At 48.6% G+C, this 24,513-nt stretch overlaps 1 protein-coding gene across 8 annotated transcripts in view; it reads left to right on the top strand.

Annotated features, from left to right (window-relative positions):
• The window catches only part of LEF1 (lymphoid enhancer binding factor 1), a 69,292-nt gene that overhangs the window by 11,469 nt on the left and 33,310 nt on the right, over positions 1–24,513 (top strand). The window contains exon 1 of one of the 8 annotated variants that reach the window (XM_054824651.1): positions 15,632–15,725. The exons of the other annotated variants lie outside the window; for them this stretch is intronic. Coding sequence (XP_054680626.1) covers positions 15,687–15,725 — 39 coding nt within the window. The 5' untranslated portion in view covers positions 15,632–15,686. Of the gene's footprint in view, positions 1–15,631; positions 15,726–24,513 lie in introns of those variants that run through there. 8 annotated transcript variants of the gene reach the window in all.

Below are 24,513 nucleotides of genomic sequence, written 5' to 3'. Positions count from 1 at the left end.
CCCCTAAAGCTTTTTGTTTCGCTGCCCCTCTGACACTAGCGTGGCTGCATTGTTTTTGTGTCTGTTCTTTACTGCCCGATTTCCTCCTGCGCACAGCTGCCATTCAGCTTAAAAAATAAGTTGGAACTGAGGATGTTGGATTTGAGAAATTTATTACTTAAAAACCTCTCTCTTTCACACATTATTTCATATCTTAAATACCCCTGGTACAGGGAGAATGGGAAGCTGTGCTGGATTTAAAGGGAAAAAAGAAATAATTTTTAAAAAGCCTAGCTCTTAAGCATGTGGATTTTTATGGTTTTGTTGTGACTTATTTTCCCCTCTCTCAGCTACTTTGAGGATATTTCTAAGGTAATAGTGCAGAGATTCTGTTTCAGATGTAAATCTCCAGAAGGAAAACTCGGAATAGGAGAACCGCAAAAAAAGCTAATTTATTAGGCAACTCCCCAGACAGTTTGACAGCAAACAATTTTTTTTTTTTTTAAACTGGCAATTACTAAGCTTCTCGTCAGAATGACCTGTAAAAGATGACTTCATACTTTGTAATAAGGAAGTATTAAGAGACTCTAGGAGAGCTGGTCAAAATGCTGTTTTGCTCGAAACTTTTTAAATTCAAGGTCCCTCCCAAAACAATATGTATAGAAAGCTTCCCCTCTTTCTTTGAAACTTTAAATTCTTCTTTTTTTTTTTTTCCTAGAGATGTGTGTGTAAATGAGATTATTACAGGCTAATGCGGTAGAACAACAAATATTCAATCGGCAAATGTGGTTTAATCAAAGCTGATTCAGAAACCGCTGTGTTTGGGGGCACAGGCAGACTTCTTAGGAGAAGGAGATTTCAGAGGGGGGTTTGTGAGCTTGTCTTCCAGCTCTGGCTCCAGAACTGCAAGTAGGTACAGTCAGTTAGTTAAACAGTTGTGCTCACCGCACAAAAAATGCCCTCCTCAGTTAAATGAATCTGGCCAAAGCTTTTTTTCAGCAGAAGAGCCTGCGGGTGGGTCTTGAATTTCTCTTCTGGAGGTGTCATTTCCCAGCCCAGGAGCCCGTAGCTCACAAGTCGGCCGTGGGCTGACGTTGTCCTTTCGTGCATTACCTGCATCTCCTCTGCTGGGCTCCGTGGGTTCTCCCAGGAGGGGATGGCTGGTTAAGACAGTGGCTGAGATTTGAGCCTAGGGAGTTAAGCCAGGACTGGGAGAGCTGCCTGTAGTAACACAAGTTCTGCTGCTAGGTTATAGCTGTTTCGGGAGCGGAGCAAAAGTTTGTGCCTGTGCAACTAAGCATGAAATAGGTAAATTCTATGTGTAATTACCCAACGCAGAGTCTAGCATGAGGACGTGACCTGTGGAAATCACAGCGCGTTGGTGGCTGCCAGCAAATTCCCAGGAGGTATCCTTGGCGCCCACGCCAGCACGGGGCAGGGGGCGGTCACATCCCCTGCCTCCCCCACCCTGCTCCCAAAATCAGTCTCAGTCTGGGAGGAGGCTTCTGCAAACGAGGAACCGCAAAAGCAAAATTTGTTCAGAGATTAGAGGAAGGTGATGGCAGAGGCAGGAACAAAATCCACGTTTCCCGAGTTCACTTCAGGAACCCACCTGAAAATAAGCTTGCTTATCAAGATACGTTTCTTGGGTTGTTTTGGTTTTTTTCATGAAAGCAAACCAGAAGTCTGAGAAAGTAAAAACTGGGGTATGCGTGGAGGGGGTATAAGAGGATTAAAACCGGTGCAGATAAGAAGAAAGTTGGTGGCAGCGCTGGCTATGGCTGTATTTCATACCCAGCCTTTCAATTAAGGACCAAACAATCCTACTGAAGTTTCTAAGTAAAAGCAAGGAGGAGTTTAAAAAAAATAGCCTAAAACCTTTTTGTCCAAAAGCAGACTTTGTTTTTTCCCATTTTCCCTCCCTGCCATCGCAGCAGCACCTGTATCTTCCCACTCTATTTTCTGTTTGCTGTCCCTCTGCAGGGGGGGCAGGCTGCTTGCCCTCAGCATCATTATTTGCACCCACACACACTTTTGTCTCTGTGCCTCTCTCAGAAATTCAGCCCAAACACAGATAGATAACCACGACGGTGTACTCCCTCTCCCAGGAAGCTGCCATCGTTTTGTGGCTCTTGCACATGATGGACTGGGGACAGCCGACCAGGGTTTCTCAGCCATCTCCCCTGGGCTTTTGTCATTTAACATGGGGCTGGGAGGACCTTGTCTGCTGCTTCTTAAAGCAGCTATTTGGGATGGCGTCTTGACAGCGATGGCATCTGTCTTCCTCTTCCAGCCGTGCTGGGCACCTGCCGTGGCCTCAGCAATGTCTGTGCCCTACACCTCAGCAGCCTCCAGTGGGAAGAGTCATTTGCAAAGGAGGTGCTGGCTGGCTTGAAGCTGGAGCATTTAAAGTTCTGGGCATCCTGAAATACTTGCTACTTTGATGTGCGCCCAGGCTGTGCTTGCTGGCATGCAGCTCTCGGCTTCCTACCTGTGTTTCTTGAGCGGCATGCCCCGGTGGCATCGCCTCCCCGGGGTTACCCCTGTCATCAGTGTTGTTTTCTTTTTCCTTCACGGCTCTGTAGCTGCAGCATGTATACAGTGGCCACAAGCTGGCGGCTGCGCATCCCCCAGCACCGCAGCCAAACCTAACACTCAAGTTTGTTGCAGTCATGCAGGTTGTCGCTTTGCAGGGATCGGGATTTAAGGAACTGGTGAGGTTTGTTGTCAGGTGCCCCGGCCCTCTCTGGCGTGGTCACTGAAAAAGCCTGTGTGAGGAGAAGCTGTGCCTCTGCTCGGGCACGGAGAGCTGCCTGTGGGGGTTATGCGGTGGGCTGCGCCCGATGAAAAGCTGGCCAACAGCCTTTGCGTGCCTCTTTGGGGCTAAATGGTGTCTCTTAAATTTCAGTGAGTGGTGCAAAAAAGCAGCAAGCTTTCAAGCAAAAGTATCAAGTAGCAAGTGAATCCTCTGCAAATGAACAAAAAAGTCCCTGGAAGGGAAAATAAGCAGCAATTACGGTAAAACATACTTTTTCATCACAATAATGGTTTGACGCTGAAAGGCAGGGTTGCAGCTCTATATAACAGTGACTTCTCTGCTGCTGTTTCTTCACAGCCGTGAGTGTTTTGGAGACCTTTGCAATGCTACGCACATGGCTTGCTCGGTTTCTGGAGGTGGGCATTCGTTTCCAGATACTTGGGGCTCCTTGTGGGATAGGCAGAAGTTGAATTATCTGCCCTGACAACATGGCAGCAGATACCTCTGTCTACAGTGACTGCTCCAGCTCCCTGTATCTTGCCGCTCTTTCCTCAGCGTTGCTTTATGAACATCCTTCTGGTTATCAGAGTGGACACCAGCGCCACAAAGATTTAGTCCTGATTTAAGAAAGCGGACTGTGCAGAGGAAGCAGTAAATTTGCTGGGGATGGCAGGAGAATGGGGGGGGAACCCCAAAACCTTGGATTAACACAGGAAAGACTTCTGTCTTAATACTACTAAAAAAAAATACATGCTTTTACATCTTGGTAAGGAGCTTGCTATGTTTGGCTCTAGTTTCAGCCTCAGTATGATCAGTGTGTGTTAAGAAACAGTCAAAGTAAAAACGAGACAGTTTCCCAGCGTTGAAATGACAGGGACATTAGCTCTGTGTCCACAGGGAGGGAGGGCAGATCCCTTTGCCATTGTCTTTGAGTCGGGGTTTTAATGACTACAGGGAAAAAAGGAGTGTTAGAACAGCAGAAGAAAAACTATATGGCTAAGAGGAAATTATTTTTATTGCTAATACACGGGTGCTCATGATGTTTAATTCTTTGCAGCTTATAATGTTTAAGTCTTTACAGCTTATGCTTTATTTGCACATTCTTCCTTCCTCACCACTCTGCATGCTGTAGTGGCAGCTACCATATTTCAAAATTGCTGCTCTTAAAAGCTCCTATTCAGTGGTTTTACAATGAATAAAAATATTTGTCAGAGTAACAGTGGTGCTCAGACTGGTCAGCGTATTGGACACAGAGTGGTTCAGCTGCTGTGCTCTCCCGGGCTCTCGCTTTTTACGTGCTCCTTATCCCCCCTCCTTTCCATTCATAAGTTTTGAAAGTTCCCTGGAAATATTTTTTTCAGGACAGTGTAGATGTACATTTAATCAAAGTTCAGGACAGTCTTTTTGGATAGAGATTTACTTTTGTTTTCACCAGTGAAGCCAGATGAGGAGAGAGGAGGAGCATGGGAACGTTAGATGCCCCTGAAAACAATTTTGTGTCAAGAGTAGTTTTAAGGCAGCCTGAGAGTTGTCTGCATGGCTGGAGGAGAGGGAATCTTAGAGGGACCTTTGCAGTATTTTACACTTTAAGATAATTTTTTATCTTTTTAGATAACTATTGGGGATTTAGTGTTCGTTTGCCATGTGCCGTGTGTCTGGTTTAGGGTAAGTGAGCCACTGTCAGGAGCTGCAGAGGGGAGGCGACAGCCTGGGCATCTGCATTATTTTGCCTTGCATCAGGTGCTAAAAGTCAGTAAACGTACTGTGAGTCACAATATTTTTTCCCAATTTGACTCGCTTGCCCAATCGTATTTTTACTTCAGCCTTTAGGCTTGAAAAAGCATGTGCATAATCAGTTCATTTTGTGTGGTCTAGGCTATAAAAATGCCCCCTCTGTTCTTTCCATATGAAAAACGTGTTTTTAATTTCGGGGAACTTATATAATTTTCTGTGCTTTCTTTTGTATCTCAGATTAAAAACAAATGCTCCCTTCCCCTAACTTTGCATGTTCCAATTACGGAGTTGTGAAAATAAGTCATCCTTCGGCTTTTGTTACTTTAAAACAGCTATCGGTGATGTCAGAGTCAATACTAAAAGCATTAAGAATGCTGGCAGAATGTAATGCAGCTGCAATCCAACATGATGTTGGAAATGGGGTTGAGAGCATAAAGGCTTTCCATATTCCCAGGGCGCACAACTGCTCGCGGCCTTGGCTTTGATCTCTTCAAAGGCTGCTGCCTCCTCCTAGATGGAGAGACTTGGCTGCCACTCGCTCGCATTGAAAAAAGGCAGAGGTCTCTATTCAGGCAGAAATCAATCACTGTGCAGAAACAATTATGTGTAATTCAACCATCATGAAAACAGGGCGAGATTATGGGTTTGTTACCTGAGTGACTGCGTGGAGATGGGGAGCAGCGGACGCGGGAGTCCTGCTGACATGCCACATCTTGATGACAATTATAGACACATGAATGATGTGGCGGGCGGGGGCGGCGAGATGACAAATGCTGGTCACGCTGTCCAGCAGAGCAGAAAATGAGGTTACAATTGGGAGATAATGTTTGCATATGTAACCATATTTCAGCAAGCTGGGCAACTTCAGGGAATAGCGGAGACGGGCGATCGTAAACAAAGTCGGTGTGTGCCGTGACTGTCGGCTTTCTACGATACAGAATTGCGTACGTGCGGTGAGAAACCTGGGTGCCGCATCCTCAAAAACTGCCTCTTTAAAACAGCCTAGCGGCATTTTTTGGGGGAGGGGAGAGGGAAGAATTGCCCGGAAAAAGGAGAAATCTCTCGAGTTCGGCCCTCAGAAGGCAGAGGAAGCAAAGAAAAATCCTTCTCCGTCCCTCCGTATCTTGGGACAGGGTGGTATTAACATGGCAATGAGGGATCGCTGTTTACGAGCAGCACTGACGAGCATGTCTCGCGTCTCCTGCCTTCCCCTCCCAGCGGGGATTTAGGCTAGCCTCGTGGTAGCGCATCTCTGAGCAAAAGAGTGTTTAGATTTGCATGGTAACACTTTGGCTGCAGTAGGCGGTCGGTAGTGTGACGTGATGCTCAAAATATCTTCTGATGTGTGATGGCCTCCTTTAATTAGGAACTTTTTTTTTCTCCCCTTCCCCTGAGTGGCGAGCAATAGCTGACCGTCTTTAAAAAGAGAAGTGGGGTGTGTAGTATCTGCCATGAGAATATTTATTTAAAGTATTATTGCCTATAAAGTCTTAAAATAGTTTTCCTCCCAAAAAGGCAAAATAAAACACAGATGACTGATTATAAAATGGTATCCCTGCTCAGTTTGGTACACAGGACGAGCTTTACCTTTTATACTGCTCAGGCTTAGACATCAGAGGCGCAAGAAGCTGCTTTGAGTTACAGATCTTCAAACAATAAGTCAAAACAAAAAATCAATCCCTCCAGTCCCTGGGTGCAGTTAGCTAAAGATAAAAGAGAAAAATAAAGTTATGCTAAAGCAGATAGAGGAAAGGAACAGATATGCCAAGGAAACACAGAGGACAAGTGTAGAGTTGAAGTGGGCCTAGTGTGAGCCAACATCAATGAATTTTTATCTTATCAAAAAGTTTTAAGGTTGCCAATTCTTTTCAAACTGGATCCACTCTGTTCCAGGGCTGCCTGAAGCGTTGTCTTCAGTAAGAGTTGCTTCTCCCCACCTTCCGCACACCTCCCTCTCACTCCTAAATGCAATCACACACAGGGATTAGGCTGCACCTCACTCGAGGTACGAGCTTCACTCCAGACTTCAAGAGTAAATTAAGTACTCTGATAATCCCTTGTTATTACAAATATGAACCAAGATTTCTTTTTAAGTATTGGGTGAAAGATGCATAATCTCGAAAAAGGTAAACCCATTACCTTCTGGTGATATTTTCCCGCCTCCCTCTGCCTCCCGATAAATGTAAATTGCAAAGGAATTTTTAAAATGGATTTTTTACCAAAAAAAAAAAAAGGAATTTTGTAACCCTTTTTGATAGCTGATTGGTGAAGTTTTTAATGCCAGTTAACTGTCTTGATTGAATCAAGCACGTGGCTTAAGCTTTAACCTGCAAAGAAGGGCATCGTGCCTCAAAGCTGCAATACACGAGCCAAACCCCTGTGTGCCTCTGCAGGATCAACGTCTCGGAGCGCAGTCAAACCAAAAAAAGCCTTCTTTGGAAAGAGGTCTGTTGGCTTCGAGGTTCTTCTGTTTCTGTTGCATCTTTGAAGGTGTTTATAATAGGGGCCAGCGCGCATGTTTGAGTCCCGTCGGGAAGAGCTGAAGGTGGCTGTGGGCACCCCTGGCTCAGGAGGGCTGGTGCTGGTACCTGCCCACGGGCATGCGAGAGGCAGACAGGAGAGGTTATCGCTTCACGTAATAGCTACTTCAACAACAGAAAACAATTTATCCAACTGAAAGTGATTAATAGACATGGATCGTACATTGTGTGCAAAAATACCTGGAACGCACCAATATTCAAAGGATTCGGGAGAGTCTAGTTGATGGACTTTAGCCCAGTAGCTGATGTCTCAGGGCTTGTTTCCTATCTGCAGTGCAGCATAATACCCGTTTCGTAGATGGGACAACAGAGCAGAAGAGGAAGAATAAAGGATTCAGGATATGCAGATGCAAGTAAGCTGAGGCAAGGGTATTGATGTTAGGTCTTGCTCTTCACCCAGAATTTGAGGAGGCGATTTCAGGCAGCTGCCTCGTAACCTGGGGCTGGCTCTTCTCACTTGAGGCTGCCCAACTGCTGCCTTCGCTGCTTTGAGAAAAACATAAATCACGCTTTTCTATGTAAACAATTGCATGAGCGTCTACAGAGTTGTTTATGGGATTACAAACTGAACAGGAAAAGGGTTAGTGAGTATAGATGTTACTACGAGATACAGTATGGAAGATGTGGCCCACAACGTGAAAAAATGGTATCTCCAGTCTCTCATTTTGATAAGGTAGAAGTTACTGTAGGTAACTCTACTCATAAGAAGCGTTCAGGCAGTTATTGCATGAAAAAAACCCATAAAAATCTGCAGCTTGATAGTTATTCCCATTCATCTCTGGGTAGATTGCATCTTAAAGATAATTTTTTTTAATTGCTTTAATAGTTCTCCTTACGGTTGTCTTCTTTGAAGTGAGGAGCAGCATGGCATGATACCTCTCATCAGAGCGTCTGCACGAGGGGCTGAGCTGAAGCTGGAGGCTGCCCAGCTACAGCTGGGTGGTGTGGAGCTGCTTTCATCCTTTACCAGTTTTGGTTTCCTCCAGTCCCAGCTTTAGGTGAAGTCTTGTCAGCAGTAATTGACAGTGTCTCAAAAGAAACATTTTATGTTTTGCAGAGGCAAAAAATGGGTCCAGGGCTTGGTACTCAAAATGCTGGGTATGGGACATGCTGCTTATTGATCGGTCTGATTTTGCAAGGGTCAGTGGGAAGAAGACCAGTAGTCCTTGGGAAAGCTGATGCAGAGCAAAGATTACTGCTAAATACTAAATCCTGCCCAGAGAAAGGGGGGCATGCGAGGCAAGTGGTGCGCTGTGATTTTTTCTGTGTCCTTCCTGAAGGATGCTAAGCACAAACTCCAAAATGTGCTGTTTTGAATCAGGATGAACTAGGAGACTTACAGGGCTTAAGCAACCCACTCTGAAAATGGAAAGTGCCTTAACTGAACTTACAGAGTATTTTGATTTTTTTGTGTTTGTTTGAAGTGTGTGTTGAATGGAAACAAAGGATGGAGCAGAGGTGAATGGGAGCTGCAGCGCTCTGCCTGTCCTCTGCCCCTCCTGCCCTAGGAGACCAAGCCCACACCTAGCTGTTTTAGGAAGCACCAGCCATCTCCCTTTCCCATTTCAAATACGTTGATTAAAGTATGGGAGATAAATATGTTGACTGGGCCTGGTTCCTCTCGGCATGGGGCTTTTCTTTCTTTGTCTTTTTTGATCTGGCCTCACTGAGCATCCCAGCAGCTAATTGATTTAGCCTGTGTCAACTCACCGCAGTACAGAGACTCGGTTATTTCAGCTCTCCCAGTACAGCGTGCGGGGAATAAAACCAGCAGCCAAGCGTTCAGGCTGGGATGGAGCAGGGGCTGGGCGCAGAGCAAGGGCACGGTGCCGAGGTGCGAGGTGCGTGGCGAGGAGCCGGTGCTCTGTCCTGTGGCCTCCGGGGAGCCCCTGGGAAGACGGAGCTTGCGGGATGGCGGGGCGGGCGCAATTTCTCAAAGCTGGCCTACTTAGCCTCTAAAGTAAACACCAATTTGCGGTCTCTTAGTAGGGAGGGAGCAGTCCAATAACGCCAGGATAACTTTCTTGCCAGCAACGTTTGTCTTTCAGGGCGGCATTTAACGTCGTCTAATTGGGACGCTTAGGTTTCGACAGTCAGCTTGCAAAAAACCAGCAGGCAACCTGAAGGTGCCAAATGATTTATTTGTAAGATGCCCGAGATACGTAGCCCGTATCTCTCTGGGAAAGATAAACCCCGGCTGGGTCCTCCTACGTGTGGTGCGGGCTCTGGGGGCTGCTCATTGGTGTGAGCAGGTACTTCTGGTGGAGAGGGGGGCAGAGCTCTCCTGTGATGGGAGTGGGAACATCGGCGGCGCGTGGGGAAAACTGCAGAAACGTGAAGTCGGTTGTGGCCAGGGGAGCGAGGAGTGTCCACCCTGACCACCGCTCCGGCAGCAAGGAGTCCTCTGCGGACGCGCCGGCTCAAAGGTCTGCCCTGTTCAACTTCTGTCCCAGTGGAGCCGAGCCTTAAATAACAGGCAGATGTTTGCAGAGTGTGTATTATGGAAATCAGACCAGTCATAACTTGACTGCTCTAAAATAATGTGCGTCTCTTCAGAAGAGTGGCGGCTTAGTTTTTTTTGGCTGGAGGCAGAGACAAATTTGTGTGTGCAAGGCAGTGGCCTGTGTGGGGCGGCCGGGGGCCAAGCCGTGCCATTCCCACCCCTCAGGGTGCTCGGGCCGTCCCGGGGCAGCCCCGGCCTCATCCCCTGCTCCGGGAGGGTTTCGCTCCTTCCCGCACCTCCTGGCTCCCCCCCAGCCCCCGCCCCGAGAGAGCAGTGGGCATCGTGGCAAGGAGGAGGTTGCTGGTGTGGCCGCACAGCTGCTGATTTGCATGTCTGCCTACGTCGGGCAACTTTCATGTCGCTTTGCTTTCCTCCCCGGGGCCGCCAGCGTGCAGCTATGTCCTGCGAGCCCCTTCCCACGCCCAGGCAGGCGCTACCCGGCACAGGCGCCATGCCACTCCGGTGCCCTGAATCGGTGGGTCCGGCTCGGTGGGGTGGCTCAGCAGCGCTCGGCGGGCTGGAAACCTGCAGCTGCCTTGCAGGGTTTTGCTTTTCCTCGTGCCAGCAGGTAGTCATGGGGAGCGCTGCTTCGTCATTAGCACTTCCACAGGGTCACCTGCAAGAGTAATTCAATTTTAAAAATAAGCCTTAGTCTTGTTGTTGGAAACTTACTTTACTTTTTACATTTCCTGCCTTTCTAACCAACCCAACCCCCCAGCCGTTCGTGTCACCCTCTCTTCCAGAGGAGGTGTCGGTGTGGTGGGAGCAAGGCTGTGTCCTGCTCTCCTGTGGCAGCCTCATCGGCCGGACCTGGAGAAGCATTGAATTAGCTTTATTATGCCGCTGATTTGAAGTCATTACTGGTGTAAGCCGATGCAGTTCCATTATTGTTGATGGGATTGGGGCTCTTCATGTCACAGGTGAATTGGACTCAATTAACTGAAGCTGTGGTCTTAATTAGAAGCTCGGCTTTCAGTGGCTCCTCCCACGCACCGGAGGTGGGACCCCCCCCCCCCCCCCCCCCGCCTTGCTTCGCCGCCCTGCGGGGCTCTGCAAGTCAACGGGGAAGGTGCCACTTCATCCCGTGTGGCATCCACGGGGACAGCACGGCATCCTCTCCTCCTCGCACTGAGCATCCCCTCGGCTTTTGCTCTGGGGGAGAGGAAACCCAGCATGAAATGTGGAAAATGCAAACCCCCACCCCTTTGGGCTCGCTGGTGCGGAGCCCAGCGGCTGTGTCACGTCAGCTCCAGATCTGCCCCTGTAGTCTGAATGGTCTGGCCAGTGGATGGGTGTTTTGCTTTTTACTTGGGAGATGGTTAGTCAAGGATTTTGACAGATGCTTGGCTTGACAAGCTAAGCGGGAGGTTTTGTGTTTGCACTAGTGGACCAATTTTCAGTGGCCCTTATTAAACACTACTTCCTACAGCTGTGCCTGGCTCTCCTGAGCACCTGGATGAAGCAGCGTGTCCCTAAGTGCTTTATGAAGAACGCAACGCTCGTTATCCCACTTACACAGGTAGAAGAACCCAGGCACAGGGAAGGAAGCATCTGCTCATGGGACAGTCGAACGGCACAGCTCCCAAGGCGGGCCGGGCTCCTGCCTCCCGCTCGGCTGCTCTGGAGCAAGGACCGCTTCCCAGCAAGCTTGCAAACGGCCTCCTGCAGCCTGCTTTTGCCTTTCCGTAAGAAAACACGGCTCTCCTGAGGCACGCTCGTGCTGGGTGCGGGTATGTGAGACCATCCTGGGGGCATGCCCGTCTACCTCACCCCTGCTGCTGGAGGGGACAACGGCCCTTCCGAATGCGTGCACCCTCCTGCTAAATACAGCTTCAGTGCGGGCTCTATTTTTAGCATGCATTCTAAGTGCGCTTTTCAGCGGGAGCCCTGCAGGATTTCGGCAGCAGACCCCGCAGCTGGGCTTCCCGGGGGTTTGTGTCCTTTCCTGGCGAGGAAGGATGTGCTGGGGACGGAGAGCTCACGTGGCGCTTGCCGGCGGCCCCGCGCACCACATGCTCGCCCGGCCGGCTGCTGCAAAACAGGCGGCATAGCAGCTGATGGCTGCCTCCTGCTAATTAAGAAGCTTCTTCCTCAGCCTGGCTGCTGCGGGTTTTGTCCTTTCTCTCCCCTCCGAAAGCTGGTAGGAGTGTAGCTGCTTGGACACCTCTACCCCCTGCTCAGGTGTGGCCAGCGTGCTGCAGAGTTAAGAGGGACTAAGCCGTAAGCATGGGCAAAGATTGGTTTAACCTGCAACCTCAAGTAAATCCCTTTCAGATCCCTTCCCCCAGTCACCTTAGGATTTGGTACCATTGCTGTTGTACCCTGTCGTGTGTCTAGTTGCGGACTGGCACTCCCTCTAGGCGGCAAGGAGGGGGTGAGAAGATGAAGACTTGGGCAGCAGGAGAAGGCTCAGAGTGCTGTGGTTTAGGCTTGTTGCATGTAAGATGTGGCAGCTTTCCTTGGGCCAAGCTGGAGTTTGCACCCGCCAGCAGCCTGGGGGTCCTTCCCCACTCCACGGCTGTTGGGGAAGGGCTGATCCTTCTGGTAGCCATCAGTAAGGACCCGTGGGAGACCTATGCTTGGCACCTCTGAGGTTATGATCTGCAAAATAGACTTGCAGCTGCAGAAAAGGGCCATGCTGGCAGTATCATCCTGCATGTGGCCCGTACCTGGGGGAGGCAGGGAAGAGAAAGGTGCTGCTATTTTTGTTCCAGCGGTAGTTTGTGATGGTAGTTTGTGATGGTTGTTTCGTTGCCTAGATAGCTTACGGTGGGTGGCATTCACATCAGACACTACCCCACACCCGAAAAACAGAAAACAAACAAAAGCTGAGATAAGCAGTACTTTAAGGAGGATCAAAAACTCGTCTGTGTGTTTCTTCTTCTTGGGGGAACCTACAGTCCTACTGACAGATCAAATGCAGGTTTATGTATGTATGCCCAGGGCTCTCAGTGGGCCCTGTTGTTCCTCTCTAAAAGTAGCAAGTGAGCAGTATTACTGAGAGGATGTGACAGGTTTGGTATGAATCACCCCATCAACACACAGAAAAGTATGCTCTGAAAAGGTTATTTTTGTCCCTGTGTAGATGGTCAAACATTGCCTCATAGCACTGTTGGAGCAGCGCGGTATACTGTGTAGGACGGTAAAACGTCTGCTTTTCAGGTGGTAATTGCACAAAACACACTTCTTGTTACTTTGTTTCCCTAACAAACTTGCAGCCGCATCCGTCATTACTTTCTCAGCCTGCTTTATTCTCCTTTCAGCTCGGCTTTACTGGAGCTTACCCTTTACCCTTGCTTGCGCTCAGCGTGCCATGTACCTATCTGTGTATTTCCAGCCCGGTTACCTCGGATGGGTCGAAACCTGATGGCCGAATAAAAAGCTTAACGTGGTTGAGCTGCATTTTCTTGCCAAAGGTTTATGCGCATCTTCATTTCACTTGCATAACTTGCATACGTAGGGGCTAGTCTCTGCTGCTATTGCTATGCAAGGAGTCAGCCTCTAAACTTAGCCCTGATCCAAGCCACCTTCCCCCGAAGATGCATAGCACTTCTTCTCACCGTCATTGCCGACAAGCAGGTTTTATTTAATTCACATCAAAGATCTTCTTTCAGCGCTCTTCGGTGCACGTGTTTCTTTGGGTTTTACCCTCCGCATCCCTCGCGCGCTGGCCCTTCTGCCGCAGCGGGGGCCGGTGGGTGCCTGGCACGCGTGGCTGCGGGAGCTGCCACTGGTGTTTCGGAGGGCACGGGGAGCTGACTCTTCTCTGATCTAAGCAAAATCCTGTGCCAGCTGGGTAATGGGGAGAGATTAATGACTGCCTTGGAAGCCAGTTTTCCAGCATACTGGCTGGAGGGCAAGCATCATGATAGTTGTAGCAGCTGGTTTGGAGAGGAGGGAAATGAGGGGAAGATAAAATTGCACGCCCAGAATGCCAGGGTAGCCTGTGTCCATGCTTTGATGTCTTCTCCCTCCACACCCTCCTGTGGGTTAAAAATGAAACTAGACTGCATTTATAATGGGTGTGTGAATATCTGTATTTAGCTCCAGCCAGTGAGCTCCTGGACTGGATCCTCGTATGTGAAGAGACACAGTGCAGCCGAATGCAGGAACGGGTGTTTTCTGTGCCCTAATTGTGGGGACGGACGGACGCACACAGACACACACCTACACACGTCATCTCATCAATTCAGGCATCGCAGCCTAACACGTTCTGACACACACATGCATGCTGGGTTACGAGAAGGGATGAAGGGAGATTAAACGTCCTTTCATTCCTCCTTAATGGTCCTGAAGGGTGTAGGTCAGGGCGTGGGTTGCCCCAGCCCCCCCCCCCCCTTCACCACCAGTTGGGGTTAGGGCTGCGGGGAGATGGCACTGTTCAGGTCTGCAGCGAGGACACGGGCACCATGCAATAATCCAACATAGCTACGGACCAGCCTCAAAATCTCTAAAATCCATTTGTGCAAACGGAGAAGGGTGGGTGAGCATCCTCCCCGTGATGCCATCGGAGGGGGCAGGAGCCGTCCTCGCACACTCAGGAAGGCCAGGGCGGAAGATGGGGTTCCTCCTCGGTGGCAGGCAGGGCGCGCACGCAAAGGCAGGTAGCTCGGAGGAATTCGGTCTCCCTCCTGTTACTGTGCAACACTTCTGCATCCACTTCTGCACGGCGTGCTTTAATCAGCAGCCCTCCCCCCTTGGCCCCCAGGCCTCAAAATTCCACAAAACCCAATTAACAGAGATGAGAGAGCTCTAGCATGTATACATATGAAATTTCAGAAGGCTGAAAAAGAGACTCTTAATACCATAAAGCCTGCCCTAAAGTAAAATTTGCATCTGAAATCTACATAGTTAACCCCCGTGAGGAAGACAGCATAGCTGAGCACAACTTTCCCCCCCCCACCCCTGAGGGGTAACTTATCCAGGTCTGCTGGGTTTGGCATCAGCCCGCTTGCAGCTGAGGAGCGCTGCAGAGCAAGCCCTGCGCCTCGTGTACAACCTGCAGAGGAATCGTAGCTCCAACTTGAGAGTCCATACTGCAGTGGCCAGAACAAAACAAAACAACCCCAGCCTGAGAAGATCATGCGAATTGCTCTAGGTTGTCAACCACAAGCAGGCTGGGTAGACGTGGTGCTTGCGTAGACTCATTAAAGGAAGTATTCAAGACTGATGTAATTATCACTTATGGGTTCAGCATATTCAACCCAGGGTTCCAGGTGTTTCACACTTTACTAACCTGGTACTACACTGGCTTGTTTAAATTACCCATCGTGAACTGTCCTGAGAAAGACAGCCTTCCTTTAAAATAATTACAAACAAAAACACCTCAGCAAATCCAGCCCTTTCTGTATGGGTTCAGTGTTCAGAGGAGAACTAGGACTAAAGCCTTATTCCCCTTCTGTGCTTTTATCTATCTCTTTTGCTGTCTTGTTTGTGTAAGATACAAAATTTCTCCTCTTATTGTCCTACTTACAGCTTAATCACGTACTAATTGGAGACCATACTTCTGTTGCTCTGCTCTTTTTTGACTCTCTATACATGCATCTTCCATAAAAGCAATGCACAAGTACCCTCTTCAGTTAAGAGAAATTAAACAAGAGCTAAAACCTCTCACCTGAATGCTTTACATGGTTCCCCAGCACAGCGGGTTTCGCTTTAAGGTGACTGGTGTCTGGGAAGGGTGGCAGTGGGGACTGGGCAGTGTGCTGGGAACACAGGTAAGTATTTCCCTGCAAAAACACGAGGCCTCAAAGCTGCTTTTTTTATTACCTCCGGATTCTGCAAAGGGCTGGTTATCTCACGCTGTGAGCCAGCATGATCAAAGCCCCGGGAAAGGTCAGGCATTCCTCCAGGAGTGACACTCGGCTGCCGGCAGCACTCCTCCAGCCCACAGCTCCCACAGCCCAGACTGCAGCACCGCACTGAAATCCTTTATCTCGTTAACGAGTGAACCTACAGATCAGCCAGCCTGGCCTTAGCTTGATGTCGAGAGCATGTAACACCTGGCCTGGGTTTTCTGAAGAGGAAAGGTGGTTTGGTTTTTTTTTTTTTTTTAAAAAAATATTTTCGTGGGGGAGGTAGCATTTCCTTCCTCTGACTTAGTGTGAGAGAGCTTGATGCTGAGAAAAGCTGTGTTCCGTCTCTGTGCTACACCGAAGGAGCTGCTTTCCTAATGTTCTCAGCTCCTAGTTTTGTGCAAGTGATACAAACGGTGAGTTCCAAAATATTGGGCATATGAGAAATTATCCACAGTATCTTCCGGTGAGAGGATAGTGTTTTCTCACTGTTTTGATAGACTGGTATTTAATTTCTCATTTCGAGCTGGTTATCCCCCATGAGCAGCTTGTGTGTGGACAGGGAGGTTTGGGGAGGGCGAGCGGAAGGAAGAGATGTTTGAGATGAGTAAATCCTGTCTCTGCTTCTGCACGTCAGATGCCATATTATTGCATCTGTGCTAGTTCGGTGGCATGAGGGGCTGCACGCCTCGAGTTGGGGTGATGTGGGTTCACCCCATGGCTCACGGTCCCGTCTCTGGCTGCGGCTGGGGTCTGACTGTTCTCAGCCCGGTTGGTTGGCGTGGTGTTCCTGCCAGCTTTGTCATCAGGCACGGGCGCTGAAACTACGTGAAAGGCAGAGGGGACTTCTCCCGTGTTTCACAGTGTGACAGCATCTTGGCTGTGACCCAGCACCTGTGAGATGGTGGAAGCACGTCAACAGCCTGATACTTGGTGTAACTTTTATTTTTAATCGAGGTTAAGGTATCCTTATCCTAGGTATAGGATAGGAGTAAGAGAGACCTAGACATGCTTTCTCTCTCGCAGCATGCATTATTACACAGCAAGGGCACTTACTATCATGAAAGGGGAAAATGAGGGGGTTTTTTTGGTTTGGGTGTTTTGTTTTTTCTTTTTTTTTAAAAACAGAGCACGTGATTCCTTGTTTAAAGGTCTGAAATAGATGCCCCTGAATCTATCACCCAGCTTGTTTCTTGAATAAAGGGGGGGTAAAAATTTACCTTATCTGCAAATAAATGTGGCAAACTGTGCAACTGGCTGTTGGACCAGCAGCTGCCTCTCAAGCAAGCTGAAAATGTGTCTGTGTGTAGCACCTACGGGGCCTGCAGCCGGAGGGCCTGTCTCTGCCGCTCAACCTCCAGATGATCCTCAAATCCCAGAGCATCAAGCTAAAAAGTGTGCTCCGTTTGCAGGGGAGAGGGGAGGGTCTGGTCGTGACCTCCGAAATACCGTGCTGGGAATGGGGAGGGAGCCTGCCAGTTCTGCTGGGAGCAGGGGAAAGAGAGAGAGAAGGGGGCGGAGGCGGGAATTTAAAATTTTAAAATTTTCTCAGGTACGTGGTTGCAGACCTCAGTCAGGTTCCTGGCTGGTGGCGGCAGCTGGAGGGGTTGCTGGGTGGGAATGTCACTGGCTGAGTTTGCCCAGCCCATGCCAGGTGCCGCAGCAGTTTTTGGGGTGTACTGCCCCACGGCAGCGCGCGTGCAGGTCTCATGTAGGTGCCTCCTGCATCCACCCCAAAAAAGAAAGGGGTGAGCATTGCGTTTGGGCATCTCTGGCTCCCTCAACCATCCGCCTTGTTAGTGGTGGAAGGGGGAGAGGGGCTGAATGCTTCCCCGAGCTCTCCTGGCATAAGCTAGTTTTTTGCCTGATCAATTGTTCTGCGGTGGTTTGCGGAGTCTGACGCGGCTGTATTTCTCCCAAGCGTGGCCATTACTGCCATGAAAAGTACTGAGGAGGGATGTGGTTATGATAAGAAATTGTCCACCTCTTCCCCCGCTACATTTCGGGGTGGGTGGGGGGGGTGGAGTTAATTGCACAGGGGAGTGCTAATTGCATGAAAAATCAAACCGTTGGTAATGATGGGACGATGGTAAACTTTGGAAGTGCCTCTTCAATGAAATGGAGCATAACTCTCATATAATGTTTGTTGAGTTTAGTAGGATTGAAATATAATTGCGGGGCGACCCGGTGCTACTAGCAGGGCTCTGTGTGCAGCCATAAGCCCATCTGGAAGGGTGATTTACTGGAGGCTTGGGCAATCTGGCAATTTAGGCTCTTTTTTACGATGTTTAGACTTCTACCCATGTTATAAAGTGCAGCCCAGGGTTTTTATGAGGATGTAGGTGCCTGCTGCACAAAACTTAGGTTGTGGGCTGGGTGTGTTTTTTTCCTTTTAGGAGCGATTTTTAAATTTTAAAGGGCAGCTCTTGAATTAAAAAAAAAAAAAAGAAAAAAGTGTAGCAGCAGGCAGAGATATCCTATGCAGGATTTAAAAGGCATCATGTGTGTTGTGCATACCAGCAACCTTTTTTTAAGCTGTGTGGCCAACTGGGGGAAGAGGCTTAGTAGTAACAGATGAAATCAAGTGGGGTGGGAAGGGGGAGCAGGTGAGCCCCCCATTTCTCCCCATTTCTCCCCATCTCCTCAGCCACTGGAGAGCCTTCAGGTCAATACCCAGGATGGCTGTGTGCCTGTGTGGGAAAGGCCTGAAAACTGAAGGAAATGGCTGGTTTTGGGGAGCTCAGGGGTGTAGTGCAGTAAAATGAGCCGAGCGGGGCCAGGGGGGTCCAGGCAGCTTCCCAGGGCTGAACGCAGGGTGGTGGGGCACAGGCGAGGATGGGTGGTGAACGGGGCTGCAGCAAAACCGAAGGAGAGCCAATGCCACCGACACAGGGAAGGATGCATTTTGGGTCCTGAGGACCCCTGGGTCACGAGGGTGTGTATCGGCAGGGATGGGCGGCTCTTGGAGGCCAATCTAGCCCCAAAGCTAACGTAAGGGCATCCTTCTGGGGCTCCTCTCTGAAGCTGGGGGCAAGGCTTGCCATGAGATTGCTTTTTGGGGAGGGGAAAAACCCCTTCTCTAAGCAGCCTGGGGAGACAGCAGACACGAAGGTGGGGTGCTCCATCTTTTCCGGGTACCCCTTTCCCTTCCTTTTTCCGCTTCTCCTGCAAACAGGCTGGCAGCCTGCACGGGGCCATTATAATTGCAGTATTCCCCTGACCCGAGTAATCTCCCACTGGCAGCCCATGGCTGGGATGCGTCGGTCCCTTTTTTATATCTTCTGAGATGCCGTTTGGCAAATGGGACTACAAACACCGAGCATTTAGATTATGCATCGGTAGCTCAGCGTCCAGTGGTGTTTTGTGTTAGGTTTATTGGTCCTGTTCATGCCAAAAGTTCAGATGAAACAGTCAGCATCGATGGTTTGGGCCAAAAAAAGTGTTTGCAGCCCTGCTCCTTTCAGCCCGTGCCTTGTTCGAGTCATTCTTTGCTTGTGCTTAGCTGCGTGCTGTGATTTTTATATTTTTAGCTACACGTAAATGTAATTTTAGGGCATGTTTTTGTGTATGTTTTTGTGTCTTATGACATGATGAACCCTCGTGGGACTTATACATAAAATGAAGTTAGTAGCTTTTCAACACTTTTGTTTGTACTGAAATCATCTTCCACAATGTGGTAGAGAAATAATTCCTGTTGTGACTTTCTACTGATGGTTCAAATAACCTGTCTAAGAGACATCCTGTTTCTGGAGGGCCCTATTGCTTTAATTCCTGTTAAAATTGGTTTTGCCTTCTGTGGAACAGTGCTGCAGAAATTAAGTACTTGCAAATGCATTTTACCTCCAGATAAATGTTGCGGTTTGCATTTTCAATCCTAGTGAAGCTTTAGCAGACTGCTACTTTTGGCCTAATCATTTGTACGTTTTTAGGGATTTTTTTTTTTTAATTTTTTTTTTTTAGTTTAAAAATGAATATTTTATTTTAAGCTTTTGGGCCATCTTGCCCACATCCAATGATGGATGTCTAATGAGATGACTTTTTACCTCCACTAAATGGTTATATTGTTTGCACTGATGTATGCTAAGACTTGATGCATTAAATCTTTGGTCATTAGCAGATGCCATTAGCAGAAAAGTCCAAATCACTTAGAGCTGAGACTTAAGACTTTTCATTAAAACCTGAATTTGCATGTTATTGGATAAATCTGTTAATACGGTTTAACTGGACTCAGGGAAGTTACTTGAAAACTTTTTCCAGTGTGTATGCAGGGTCAGCGGCGCCTGGGAGCCTCGACTGTGGAGAAACTGGCCCCACTGGTGCTTCCTTCATACCCCCTCATGCGAACAGAGGTTTTGGACCTGTAAAGGTGTGCCAGGTGGTTGCACAGGCATCTGAGCCCTTGTCCGTACCTTCTGTGAGACAGAGCTCAGATGTCTTCCCAATGCGTGTCATGCTCTTGCATTTTCTCAATCAATCAAGAATGTTTCTATTCAGTGCATCTTAAAAATTGCTGCTCGAAGAGAAGTTGACCCATTTCTCAGTCTTCTGGGCCTCTACGGCATGCGGTGTTGAATAGGCTGTAACATAGACTTAATGTAAGTACATTTAGCGGAGGTTTTATTTCAAGCACTTTTGATGCATCGCCGGTGCGATGCTGAAAGGCATCTTCCTGTCACCAGGGTGCAGGACGGGGTTTTTTTCTTGGTTTCCCCCAGGAGCCTTGGCCCGTATCCTGTGGGACATGAGAAGGCTGATGAGGAAAAGTCATCCCATCCTGTGACGCACATTGTCTGCCAGAACAGGAACACCAGGCTTCAGAGGCTGCCGTCGGACTGCCTGCTTTCGTGCAAAACTTGTACGCTTACGTAGTAGTTGGCATCTCACTTGCCTGAGCGGTTTGCGGGCTCGATTTAAGTGAGCACTTGAGGGTGCAGAGGAGTCCCTGGTTTGAGCATTGGACCGAAGTGCATCCCTTTGCCCAGGAGAAGCCCATTAGCTCACAGGTCTGAGTACCCCGGAGAAGATACCGAAGCTGTTGTGAGCAGGGGATGCTGATAACCTCGAGGCAAGCAAGCAAGCTTGTCTCTTTGTCTTAACTCAGCAGACGGCTCTGGTGACAGAAACCAGAGCAGTGTTGTCCCCAGGGAAGAGCTGAAGATGGCACAAGAGGTGACACCAGGATGGGGTCCCACCACCCAAAACCCCCGGGGCTTCCCAGCACATAAAACCCCTGCTGATCACCCCCTGTCCCCCGGCAAGCAGCCGGGCTGCGGGCACCGGTTCCTCTGATGTCCCGTGGGCTTCCTCTGCTGGTTTGGGGCAGCGGTTCTTATCGGCAAAGCAATTAATAAGCCAGGCCCCTGCAAATCAGAGCCTCAAGCTTGGGCTTGTTAAAACATTGCGGTGCCTGTGTTCCCCTTGGCCAGTCGAGAACAGAAAGAGCTCTGGGCAGGTCAGGAAACAACTGACGGGGGGGGGGGGGGGGGGGGGGGGGACGGGGGGACGCCTCTTCAGCTGAAGGGACCAGCTTGTGTGTGACAAGGATGCCTGAGGCAGGAGCAGGGATGCTGCATGGGATAAGGCTGGGGGAGCTGCGGCCCATGGCACATACTGCCATCCGGAGAGTTAAGTATTTCCATTGCTGGCAGCCCCATTTACCAGGTTTTGGGGCTGCTAGTGACCCCCTGGGGTCGACTTGTGGTTTGATGCTGCACGTTGCTGCTTGTTGGGTGCGGGCTTCTTGGTGCATGTATTTACATCAGGGAGAAGGTGAACTGTTCAGGATGGGCAAAATTAAAAGGCCCATCGTACGGGCACCAGAGCTTAAAATGAGCATGAGCTGGCAAATTGCAGAACGTTTACTGGCAATTAACGGCCATCGGAGAGGACCCAGTGCCGAGTTTGAAGAACAAAATAAACCGCTGCAAAATATTTTAACAGGAGAAACCCTTCCCTGCGAGCATGTGGCTTTGCTGGCAATCTAATGCCATATCAGTTGTTAGCACATATTTCTAAAACTAATGGGCTGTGCAACACTAAGTATAATCTGTGTATACGTGAACTTGCAGCGTGTAAATAGAAATGGGCTTGTCCTCTCCCGATTGGAGCCCTGCAAGACCTACCTGGCTCCCCGCGTGGTTCACCAGCACTCCAGGTTTCCCGACAGCCTTCCTGAGCAGGCGAGAACAAACAAATTAAGAACTCACGGGAGAGAAGAAAATGGAGATAGCAGGGGATTTCTAATCAAGCTATTTTAATACTGGGTGTGCTTTAATCACTTAAGGGCAGTGCTTAATGAACACTTGAAATAAAGCATGTTTCTGTCAGAGATTCAACACCCATGTTTTTAACGTTGTCTTGAGGGAACTCAAATGTTTATTACAACTTTTCAGCAAAAACCCGTCACAGTTGTGCTGTATTAATTTCCAAGATTGAAGGAGAGGGGGTGGAAAATTTGGAAAAAGACAAGAATGTAGGCAAGCCATTAGCGTGGTGCTTTCTCACTAACATTGCAATTAACCTGAATCCAGTTACTGATTGTAATCCATCTAGATACATGCTTATCCCAGGCGTTATCGAATCGTATTTACTCTTTTCTTTGCAATGCTCCCCTGACTGTTGTGCTGAAGGGCTTCAGGCAGAGCGGTTTGCTCTGACTCCTCTTGCCTTTCCTCGTATGCTGCCTGCATTTCCAGCTGTGACACCCCCTTTGCTTCGGGTGCTGATCTTTGCACAGTGTCGTCAGCCGTGGAGCTGCCTTTCCCATGCATTGCCCTCACAGCTGGTTGCTGCTGGGCTTCCCAAAAAGGAAGGCAGTCTGGGCAGCTGTAAGAGGAGCACAAACTTTTCCTGCTCCTGAATAACCACGGGAAGCTCTCGCAAGGATCCTGGGTGTCTCCTTTGCCCGCATATGCGCTGGTTGCTGCTTCTCTCCATCTCCCAGGGATCTCCTGAGCTGCCGCAGCTCTGCGGTCGCCTGATGCAAGGTGTCCTGGGGAGAGGGGCAAGCTTTCAATGACTGACTTAAAGTAACTTTCCTGTTCTCCCCTTCCCTGGCTCCCAGCACTCAATACAACTTAATTATGTGGCAAAGCATTGAAGTACAGGACGTGAGGAAAAGGGGGACCAGGAGGATTTTTTCTGACCTCTGCAAGCCATCAGTTTACCCCCTGAAATGTGCGATTTTGATTCTAGTTTTGTTCTGAAAAACTGTTAGTGGTTGCAAAGCTGTAAAGCTTCGCATCAGAGTGGATGCAGCGTTTCATTTTGTCTCCTTACCGTGGCGAGTCCCTGGGGTGTCACCCCCGCTGTTTGTAAGCACGAAAGGTCAGTGAGATAAATGGCCCCCCATTGCCGACTTGTGAAGCAGGATAAAAAGACTGCGCTTTTTTTCTTTGGCTTTCATAAATCACAATATTCTTAAGCCCCTGTTCCCCATGAGCGGGGTGTTCCTGTGGGCGTGCTTTCCCATCCCTGCTCATTTTAGCTTCAGGTGAGGCTAAAAGGAAGGTTACAAATCCACCGCCCCCGTACCTGCTAGGTCATTTTCCCAATTGTACTGTCTAAGGATTGCAGAAGGTTTTGAAAATTAAGCATAAAACGATCTCTGCTGTCAAGAATGTAGAAGGAGGTTGACTTTGGACATAAAACTATTTGCTCTAAATAAATGGTTTGGGGACGGGTGGGAGGACTCTATCTATTGAGCTTGCTGCATCTCTGCAAAGTTACCTATGGAAAGGTATCGTACGATAGCTCCCAGGGAGGTGGCAAATTATAATTGCAGTTATTGCTGGTGTTGATGAGCTTGTTTCATCTGTTAGTAACTAGTTCTGGCCAAAACCACCTTACTGTTACCTCCTCTTCTTCAGCCTTTGGTCCCCCTGTGCTAAAACTTGTCCATGATGAACCTGGACATGGGCCTGGTTTTGACATTGCTCCAAAACTACATTCTTCTTGGTCTTGCATTTTTATTGCAACAGCTGGTCAGCAATGACTGAACTAAGTCTGCATTTATGCCTTTAAAATGCTATCGCCATTTTGAGAGGACAACTGAAACTGCCATCTTCTGGGTTTGCTAAGACCTTCTGCCTAAGGATGATTTCAGGGCTCTAGAAATTAGAAATTAAATAGGCTAAAAAAGGGATGGATTTTTCTTGCCTCTTCAGGTCAAGGTATCCTCAAATCCTCCAGCAAAGTCATTGGTCATTTTATTTTGAGGTACTGCTGTAGCAATAGTGGAAGGGTTTGGGGTTGGTTGTTTTGGTTGTTTTGGGGGTTTTTTGAGGAGCTATGTGTTTTTTTATTTTCTTCCTGAATTTATCATTTGCTGTCAAAAACTTGAAGCCATGTTTTTTTGAAATGACCCTCTCTTTCAGAAACAAAAGGGAACGTACACATTTCTCCATCCTTAAGTTTTGGTTGTGGGTTTGCTTTTTTTTGCTTTTTTTTTTTCCCCTTGTAATTGGCTTATTTTAGTCTGAATTGAGAAGACCATCTGCTAGTGCCTGTACCCAACGTGCAACTTGTTGACAGGAGAGGAAAAGTAGACAGGCTAGGGCCTTTTTTGGCTTTTTTACAAGCAGCTTTATGTTTAAAGAAAAGAGGAAAAACAAAACAAAAACCAATGCAGCACCTTTTTAGGTGTTGACCTGGGGACACTTGGGTCTTGCATGCACAGGCTCGCTTGCTCGCAGTTCTTTGCGCACCTCCCTGCCCGTCTGCGACCTCCTTTGTAGATGTGCGTCCTTTGAAGGGTCGTTAATTTAATATCTTTCCCTGCACAGCAGCTGGAACAAATGGTCCCCCCAGCTCCAGCGGGAGCTCCCAGCCGCCCGTCTCGCCCGGCGCTGACCTACAGGCATTTTTGCCATGGCTGTCTCAAGCTTTTTATAGTTTTTGCACACTTGTTGCATATAGGATACCTTACAGGTGCGGGCCTTTGCTGAAGCATTAACTAGCTGTTCAGGGAGGGCTTGGTTGTTTGTTTTGTTGTTGTTTTTTTTTTTTCCTGGCAGTCTTGCTTTTCAAAAGTCAGGAGAACCTTCCCGGATTCAGACTGAATCCGAGATGCAGCATTTCAACATTGACTCACCAGAGATTAATTTGAACTGTCTCAAAGTGCACTCCCTGGATGAGGGGACACTGCTCGTTTAAAATGGTGAGTAACACCACCGCATTCGTGTGCTGGTAGAGGAGCTCCTCCGC

Source organism: Grus americana, chromosome 4 (assembly GCF_028858705.1).
Source record: "Grus americana isolate bGruAme1 chromosome 4, bGruAme1.mat, whole genome shotgun sequence".
Lineage (NCBI taxonomy): Eukaryota > Metazoa > Chordata > Aves > Gruiformes > Gruidae > Grus > Grus americana.
Note: the sequence above shows the minus strand (reverse complement) of the source record. Positions and strands in the feature narration are given on the sequence as shown.